This window comes from Phocoena sinus, chromosome X (genome assembly GCF_008692025.1).
Source record: "Phocoena sinus isolate mPhoSin1 chromosome X, mPhoSin1.pri, whole genome shotgun sequence".
In the NCBI taxonomy this organism is placed as follows: domain Eukaryota; kingdom Metazoa; phylum Chordata; class Mammalia; order Artiodactyla; family Phocoenidae; genus Phocoena; species Phocoena sinus.
Genome location: NC_045784.1, coordinates 116,084,258 through 116,093,795, shown reverse-complemented (window position 1 = coordinate 116,093,795; position 9,538 = coordinate 116,084,258). Strand labels below are relative to the sequence as shown.

Sequence of the window (9,538 nt, the reverse complement as noted above, 5' to 3'; positions counted from 1 at the left end):
ACTAGATATTGACAGCTTCTTCCCAGACTGGCCCATGAGTATCTCATTTCTAAGGTCCCCTGAAGTGCTGGCTCACCTCTGTTTTCCCAGAGCACTCGCTTCCTTCTCTCTCCTCCCTCCCCAGCAGCCTCCTCACTTCCTTCCTTTACAGCTCCTTGCACCCGTTGGTTTCTGTGTGTGTGTGTGTGTGTGTGTGTGTGTGTGTGTGTATGTATTTCTTCTTCTTTTTTAATCCCAATGAATTTGTTTTGCAGATTTTGAAAAAGGAACCCAGTGTTATCCAGGACTCTTTTTACCCCCATTCATTCTATTTCCACATCTTTGAGTGTGAGCTCTGTGGTTTCCAAATCCCGTAATTGGAGTGGCTTCCACCGTTGTCTAAGAAAAGTTCTTTTAGAGCTTTGCGCTGCAAGCACGAGAAGAGAACTCGTAAAAGGGAAGACAACAGCAGATGCAATCGCGGATGTGGCTTAGTCCTTGCAGCTGCCCCAGAGAGCTGTTCGGAGTGTACAGTCCTCAGTAATGAATCCAGAAGAACGCATCGTGACATGGCTTATATCTTTGGGAGTATTAGATTCCCCCAAAAAGACCATCTGTGATCCGGAGGAGTTCTTGAAGTCCTCACTGAAAAATGGGGTAGTACTATGCAAACTGATCAACAGACTTAGGCCTGGCTCTGTAGAAAAGGTAAGGGAAATTTGCAGTATCTTTGCGGTTGCTTACCACAAGAGAGCAGCAATAATGTCACTCTGGAGATTTTCGATTGCCTGGGTCACGGGACGCTCCTACTTTAATATCGTTCTAAGACTTCGACTTTCTTTCTGTTTTTGTAGTTGGAAAAAGTCGGAAAATGAAATGTTATCCTTTAGTAATTGGCCACCGAAGATTAGTACGGTAAAAACCTGTTACACCACTGGTGTGAGGGACAAGGAGAACACCCATGTCACGAGCTTGCTCTGTCATAGAGATGCATGTTATACCTCCCTGTGTACTGAGGACATGTTTTGAACTTGGGGTACATGTGAGTCTGAGGAAAAATGGGATGATTTATAAGAGATACAGATGGTGTTTATTGACGGTATGACTAAATTCAGTGTAGATTTTCTTCACAAAGAAATAAAATATCCATTGAAAGAAAGGAAGGCTATTTAGCAACCAGGAGAAATAATCCAAAATGTTACAACACATCCTGTTAAAACAATAGAAACCAAATATATGTTTCAAATGCAACGTGTGTTCAAAGTGAAACTAACCTTACTCTCTTTTAAAAACCCAAAATTGTGAATGTTGGAAACCCATGGTCACGAGGATGTGATTTAAAAAGTGGGCACTGGGACTTCCCTGGTGGTCCAGCGGTTAAGACTCCACACTCCCAATGAAGGGGGCCTGGGTTCAATCCCTGGTCAGGGAACTAGATCCCACATGCCGTAACTAAAGATTCCTCATGCCGCAGCTAAGACCTGACGCAGCCAAAAAAACAAAAAACAAACAAACAAAAAAAAGTGGGCACTTTAAGTAAGTTCAAAGGTGGAGCCCTACTATTATTTTCTTAAGGTCAGCAGGGAATGCGATGCTGAGTACAATTCTTTTGCTTATGATTTCTCAAACTTGAAAAACGGTGATAAAATGGTGGGAAAATGTTGAGAAATGTGATCAAATGTAGAGAACAATGAAGGGGAAAGTATACTTTTTAATAAATTATCATGAGGAGGACGGAGGGTGGTAATAGGTTGAAAGCAGGAACCAGGATCAAAAAACTTTCAGGGTCTCTCTAATTTGCTATTACTACGCTTTGGCAGAAAGCACGAGAAAAAGTTTGTAAGTAGAGACGGCTTGGGACTAAGGGTTTCGTGACATTTGAAACAAGACCGACCGTTTAGATTTTTGCATCACTTCCTTCAGTGGTTAATTTCTCTTCCCGGATCGACAGCAATGTTGGCCCCGCCTTAAAAAGCCTAGCTTATCTACTTATCAGTGAACGATGCAATGATGTGACCCACATGTGATGACAGTCTCCAAGTGACATTTGACTCTGTTTCCCTAGTACTGTCTGGAGCCCCAAACTGAAGCTGACTGTACCAACAACATCAATGACTTCCTGAAAGGATGTGCAGCCCTTCAAGTGGAGGTAAGCCCACCCAGGTTGCCTTCCTCGTGGTCATCGTTTTTCACTCTTCTAATGAAGATGGTGTTGTAGTAAAAGTACTTGGTTTATTTTCACTGTGAAACAGAGGAAGCATTTTATGGAAACCATGGTTAAGATCGGTGGTCCCCAGTCGTGGCTTGCTAGTTTGTCTTTTCCAGAAACCAATTCCAAAACAAAACAAAATAAAAATTCAAAATATGTACCTTCTGGACTTCCCTGGTGGTCCAGTTGTTGAGACTCTGAGCTTCCCCTGCAGGATGAAAGGGTTCGATCCTTGGTCAGGGAACTAATATCCTGCATGCCACCAAAAAAAAAAAAAAAAAGAAAAGAAAAAAAGAGCAAAATATGGTACCTTTTATCCTACTGTATAGCACAGAGGACTATATTCCATATCCTGTGATAAACCATAATGGAAAAGAATATAAAAAAGAATGTATGGATATGTATAACTGAATAACTTTGCTATACAACAGAAATTAACACAACATTGTAAAGCAACTATACTTCAATTAAAAACAAAACCAAAATATGGTACCTTTAAAAACTAGCACCCAAGCCCTGAAAGCAGGCTTCCGGTGCCAGAGCTTGTATGGTGTGAGTCCCTACTTAAGTGGAGCCCAAAGCAGGCCACTGGCTGCTGCAGAGGGTTACTGTAATCCCCCTGAGTTGGGAAGAGTGGAAAGCTTATTGTCACTTTTTCCCACTAACACTTTAGAACAGAGGCCTTGAAAGAACCTGGCCCTGAGGTAGAAATTGTAAATTAAATTACGTTGCATTCTTTTATGTTATGTGGATCCTTACAGTAAGTATAGGGGGTGTTGCTGAAAAGGAGGTGATACTTTCGCCTGTGTGTCAAATTATTTAATGTCTCTGTGCCTCAGTGTTTCTATCTGTAAAATGGACACAATAATACCTACCTTATGGGGTTGTGGTAAGGATCAAATGAGATACTGCATAATAATTTAGAGCTAAGACCTCCAACCTCCAAAGATCTATGAAGTAATGTATGTAGAATGCTCAGCACAGGATCAAGGACATAAGAAGTGTAGATGTGCATTGGTAGTATTACTTGTGGAGAAGTATTAGTAGTGGTTTGAGCCTGGATTCGGACATTAGACTGCTCAGGTTCAAATCTCAGTTTTCTCCCACTAGTAGGTTTATGACGTTGGGCATGTTACTTTACTATGCCTCTCTGCCCCAGTCTCCCCACCTGTAAAATGGGAAGAATAGCAGCTCCTGTCTCATAGGATTGGTGTGAGATTTCAATGAATTTGTGTCCCGGAAGAGTGCGTGTTACATAGCAAGTCTTCTCCAAGTGTTAGCTGTTAGTAGTAGTACAAGTACCTTTGCCCCAGATAAATTTTGCTTCCTTCCGAATTTTTCGTAAAGTTAGCCACAGCATCAAGCTATGCTTGTCTCTGAATATTTTATTCCAGATTTCCCTATTGCCAAATTTTAGCACTCTGTGTGTGTGTGTGTGTGCATGGGCACATGACTGTGTATGGCTTTTGAGGTAGGTGTAACCTACTCTATATCCCTTATGGAATCATGTCTGCTATGAGCAGATCATGGTATTTTCTTTTTTATTTGATAAATAAAAACGTGGTGAGGTTGCCAGTGATTTATGCACTCTGAAGCTGTCAGAAGGTATACCGAGCTTATTTGCCGTTCTAAGAGTACTAGATGATACAGAAACATCTCCTGGGAGACTTCCCAGGTGGTGCAGTGGTTAAGAATCCGCCTGCCAATGTAGGGGACACGGGTTCGAGCCCTGGTCCAGGAAGATCCCACATGCCGTGGAGAAACTAAGCCCGTGTGCCACAACTACTAAGCCTGCGCTCTAGAGTCCGCGAGCCACAACTACTGAGCCCGCGAGCCGCAACTACTGAAGCCCGTGCGCCTAGAGCCCATGCTCCACAACAAGAGAAGCCACTGCAATAAGAAGCCCGTGCACTGCAATGAAGAGTAGCCCCCGCTCTCTGCAACTAGAGAAAGCCCATGCGTAGCAACGAAGACCCAACACAGTCAAAAATAAATAAATAAATAGATTTGAAAAAAAGGAGCACCTCCTGGGTCTGGCATTGTTGGAGAACGAGTCATTTCACATAAGTGGATTTTTCTGATAACTAATGCTTACTCCATTAATTTTTAGCCACTTTGGATACAAATCTTTCTAAAAAAGTATAACATAATTTTCATTTCTTACATGAAAGACACCAGGCATATTTTGATTTCTTTTTGATAATTCAGGCTGGCCTGAGCATCAGATGAATATTGTAAGGAGGCAATATCTGGCATCATGGTTAAGCACATACCTTCTCTAGTTTGACAGACTTGGGTCAGAGTCTTGACTCTGACTGTGTGACTCTGGGAAAAGTTACTTGGCCTCTCTCTGCTCCAGTTTCCTCATCTGTGTAATGGAGACATTAGTAATAACTACTGCATAGGACTGTTTTAAAGATCAAATGAAATAATGCACTTAAAACACACTTCATATGTCACTGCACATAAGACACGCATAATAGCTGCTCACACTGTTATTACTAGGTAGTTTTGTACACAAAATTATGCCTGTAAAAAAAAAAAGCAAAATTATGTCTGTAAGGGGTGTATAGCAGCCATACCAAGGCACTCCTAGAACCCCGAGGGAAGCCTAATAAAATCAGCACATAAGGAATGAGACTGAAAGCAAAGCTGGGGTGTACTCAAGCAGCCAAGAATACTGACCATCCAGTCTCAAGCTCCCAAGTAGCTAGGGAGACAGACATCAACATAAATATTTGCAAACTTAAAAAAATTAATTATTTTAAAATTGAATATATTTGACATACAACATGGTGTAAATTTAAGGTGTACAATGTGTTACTTTGATAGATTTATATATTGTGATATAACTGCCGTTGTAGCTCACATCACCTAAGTATAGTACAATATTGTTCTCTGTGTTCACTACAGCGGGCATTAGAGCACTACGGCATATTTGCTACTCCTTGCAAGTTGGTACCCTTAAACAACGTCACTTTTCATACCCTACCCCCACCCCTTGGTAACCACCATTTGACTCTCTGTTTTTTTATGTTTGACTTTTTTAGATTCCACATATAAGTGAGACCATACAGTATTTTTCTTTCTCTGTCTGACTTATCTCACTTAGCATAATGTGCTCCAGTTCCATCCCTGTTGTCGCAAATGGCAGAATGTCCTCCTTTCTCATGGCTGAATAACAGTCCATTGTGTGTATATGTCACATCTTTTTTTATCCATTCACCCACTGATGGGTATTTAGATTGTTTCCGTATCTTGTCACTTTAGAGTATCTCTCAGACAGTGCCTAGTATAGGGCATGCTGAATACTTTTTTGTTGACGCTATAAAACTGTTAATGTATGAAAAGCAAGAAGAGCAGGGCTTGATTATTGCCAAGAACACACTATTATTTATATAAAAAAGAGTGGCAGCTTGAAATGGTCAATTTGGAAATGTAGAAAAATGAAGCTGGAGATGCAGCAGGACACTGACAATTTGAGTGTTGGTTGTGGGGCACAGTGACCACGTGAAAGAGCTGTTGCCTTCTGACCCTCTGGGTGGCCAGTTGGCCTCTGCAAATGACCTCCATCTTTGTGTTCTCATATGGCTACAGTGTCCTAGGGTCTCTAGGGGATCACACAGCTAGCAACTGGTCAGGGAAGTCTGCTGAGACACCTGGGAGACAAAGGTATCTCTGAAGCACCTCCCAGACTTTGATAGTTTCTCTTTTTTTCCTAATATTTCCCCCTTTTCTTTTTTTTAAATTTAATTTAATTTTTAAAAATTATTTTTTATTGAATGAAAAGTCCTTTAAATTCTATAGTGCTTTACAGATTTCAAAAGTTTCACACACATGATTTCATATAATCCCATAATAACCCCTTTTTTTCCCCTCTACCCCTATATTGCCCCTCCCACCTTCCCTCTCCCCACAGGTAACCACTAGCTTGTTCTCTATATCTGTGAGTCTGCTTTTTTTTGGTTTTATTCACTAGTGTGTTGTATTTTTTAGATTCCACATATAAGTGATATAATACAGTATTTGTCTTTCTCTGTCTGACTTATTTCACTTAGCATAATGCCAAGTCCGTCCATGTTGCTGCATATGGTAAAATTTTCTTCTTTTTATGGCTGAGTGGTATTCCATTGTGTGTGTGTGTGTGTGTGTGTGTGTGTGTGTGTGTGTGTATAATATATCACATATTCTTTATCCATTCATCTGTTGAGGGACACTTAGGTTGCTTCCATACCTTGGCAATTTTAAACAATGCTGCTATGAACATTGGGGTGCATGTATCTTTTCGAATTCGTGTTTTTGCTTTTTTTGGTTATATACCCAGGAGTGGAATTGCTGGGTCACATGGTAGTTCTATTTTTAGAGAAACCTCCATACTGTTTCCTACATTTCTACAAACCTACAAACCTGATATACAAACCTACAAACCTAACATACACCTAATATGCAAACCTACAAACCTAATCTACAAACCTAATATATAATGTTTTCTACATTTTCTACATTTCTACAAAACTCTATTTTTGAGAAACCTCCATACTGTTTTCCACAGTGACCGCACCAATTTATTTATTTGTTTATTTATTTAAAATGTATTAATTGGCTGCATTGGGTCTTTGTTGCTGCGCATGGGCTTTACTTGCGGTGAGCGGGGGCTACTCTTTGTTGCGGTGCGCGGGTTTCTCATTGCGGTGGCTACCGTTGTTGCGGAGCGTGGGCTCTAGGGCACGTGGACTTCATTAGTTGTGGCACGCAGGCTCAGTAGTTGTGGCGCACGGGCTTAGTTACTCCGCAGCATGTGGAATCTTCCCAGACCAGGGCTCGAACCCATGTCCCCTGCATTGGCAGGCGGATTCTTAACCACTGCACCATCAGGGAAGCCCTGCACCAATTTATATTCCCACCAACAGTGTAGGAAGGTTCCCTTTTCTCCACAACCTCCCCAACATTTGTTATCTGTGTTCTTTTTCGTGATAGCCATTCTGACAGGTGTGAGGTGATATCTCATTGTGTTTTGTTTTGTTTTTTTTTTTTTTGCGGTACGCGGGCCTCTCACTGTTGTGGCCTCTCTCGCTGTGGAGCACAGGCTCCGAACGCGCAGGCTCAGCAGCCATGGCTCACAGGCCCAGCCGCTCCACAGCATGTGGGATCTTCCCGGACCGGGGCATGAACCCGTGTCCCCTGCATCGGCAGGTGGACTCAACCACTGCGCCACCAGGGAAGCCCCTCATTGTGGTTTTGATTTGCATTTCCCTGATGATTAGCGCGATGTTGAGCATCTTTTCATGTGCCTGTTGGCCATCTGCATTTCCTCTTTGGAAAAATGTCTATTCAGGTCTTCTGCCTAGTTTTTAATTTGGTTGTCTGTTTTTTCGATGTTGAGTTGTATGAGCTGTTTATATATGTTGGATATTAACTCCTTATTGGTCATATCATTTGCAAATATTTTCTCCCATTCAGTAGGTTGTCTTTTCATTTTGTCAATGGTTTCCTTTGCTGTACAAAAGCTTTTAAGTTTGATTAGGTCCCATTTGTTTATTTTTGTTTTTATTTCCTTTGCTTTAGCAGAAGGATCCAAAAAAATATTGCTGTGATTTATGTCCAAGAGTGTTATGCCTATGTTTTCCTCTAGGAGTGTTCTAGTATCCAACCTTTAATCCATTTTGAGTTTATTTTTGTGTATGGTGTTAGAGAATGTGCTAATTTCATTCTTTTACAAGTAGCTGTCCAGTTTTTCCAGCACCACTTATTGAAGAGACTATCTTTTCTCCATTGTATATTCTTGCCACCTTTGTCATTGATTAATTGACCGTAAGTGTGTGGGTTTATTTCTGGGCTCTCTATTCTGTTACATTGATCAATGTGTCTGTTTTTGTGCTAGTACCATACTCTTTTGATTACTGTAGCTTTGTAGTATAGTCTGAAGTCAGGGAGCATAATTCCTCCAGCTCTGTTCTTTCTCAAGATTTTTTTGGCTATTTGGGGTCTTTTGTGTTTCCACACAATTTTAAAATTATTTGTTCTAGTTCTGTAAAAAATGCCATTGGTATTTTGATGACAGTATCTTTTGAAACACAAAGTTTTAAAATTTTGATGAAGTCAAATTCATCTTTTTTTCTTTTGTTGCTTGTGTTTTGGGTATCATAGCTAAGAAAACCATTGCCTGGTGCAAGGTCATGAAGATTTACTCCTACATTTTCGTCTAAGAGTGTTCAAGTTTTGCTCTTACCTTTAGTTATTTGATCCATTTTGAGTTAGTTTTTGTGTATGGTGTGAGATAGGTGTCCAAATTCATTCTTTTACATGTGGATATCCAGTTGTCTTAACACCATTTGTTGAAAAGACTATTCTTTCCCCCACTGAATTGCTTAATGTAGCTGTGTAGTAAGTTTTCAAATCAGAAAGCATGAGCCCTCCAACGTTGTTCTTCATTTTCAAAATAATTTTGGCTATTCTGGATCCCTTGTGTGCCCATATAGATTTTAGGATAAGTCTGTCCATTTCTGCAAAAAAGCCAGCTGGAATTTTAATAAGGATTGTGTTCAGTCTGTATATTACTTTGGGGAATATTGCCATCTGAACAATATTAAGTCTTCTGATCCATAAACACAGGATGTCTTTCCATTGATTTGGGTCTTTAAAATTTCATTCAACAATGTTTTGTAATTTTCAGTGTACACGCCTTATATCTCCTTGGTCCGATTTATTCCAGAGTATTTTATTCCTTTTGATACTACTCCAAATATAGTTTTTTTCTTAATTTCATATTTGGGTTGTTCATTGCAAGTGCATAGAAATACAGTTGATTTTTGTATATTGATCTTGTGTCCTTCAACTTTAACTTGTTCATTAGTTCTAATAGTTTATTGGATTCCGTGTGATTTTCTTGTACAAAATCATGTCATCTGTGCACAGAGATACTTTTGCTTCTTCCTTTCCAATCTGGATGCCTTTTATTTCATTTTCTTGACTAATATGCCTGGCTGAAACCTTCTATACAGTGTTGAATGGAAGTGATGAGAGTGTACACCCTAGTCTTGTTTTTGATCTTAGGGGGAAGCTTTCAATTTTTCACCATTAAGCATCATGATAGTTGTGGGTTTTCAATGCTCTTTATCAGGTTGAAGGTGTTCCCTTCTATTCCTAGGTTTTGAGTGTTTTTATCATGAAAGGGTGCCAGATTTTGTCAAATGCTTTTTCTGCATCTGTTAAGATGACCACTGATTTTGTCCTTTATTGTACCGATATGTTGTGTTACACTGATTAATTTTCATCTGTTAAATCAATCTTGCATTCCTGGGATAAACACCAATGGATCATGTTGTAGATGCACATAGAGATTTGTGCACA

General features: G+C 40.1%; 1 protein-coding gene across 4 annotated transcripts in view; it reads left to right on the top strand.

Moving 5' to 3' along the window:
- The first annotated feature begins 230 nt into the window (after positions 1-230).
- Positions 231-9,538, top strand: part of ARHGEF6 (Rac/Cdc42 guanine nucleotide exchange factor 6) — a 117,687-nt gene continuing 108,379 nt past the window's right edge. For 2 of the 4 annotated variants that reach the window (XM_032619179.1, XM_032619177.1), the window contains exons 1-2: positions 485-687; positions 2,045-2,128. In XM_032619179.1, the coding sequence (XP_032475070.1) occupies positions 523-687; positions 2,045-2,128 (249 nt within the window). In that variant the 5' untranslated portion in view covers positions 485-522. Of the gene's footprint in view, positions 688-2,044; positions 2,129-9,538 lie in introns of all 4 variants that reach the window. The other 2 variants (XM_032619178.1, XM_032619182.1) reach the window with 2 other exon arrangements.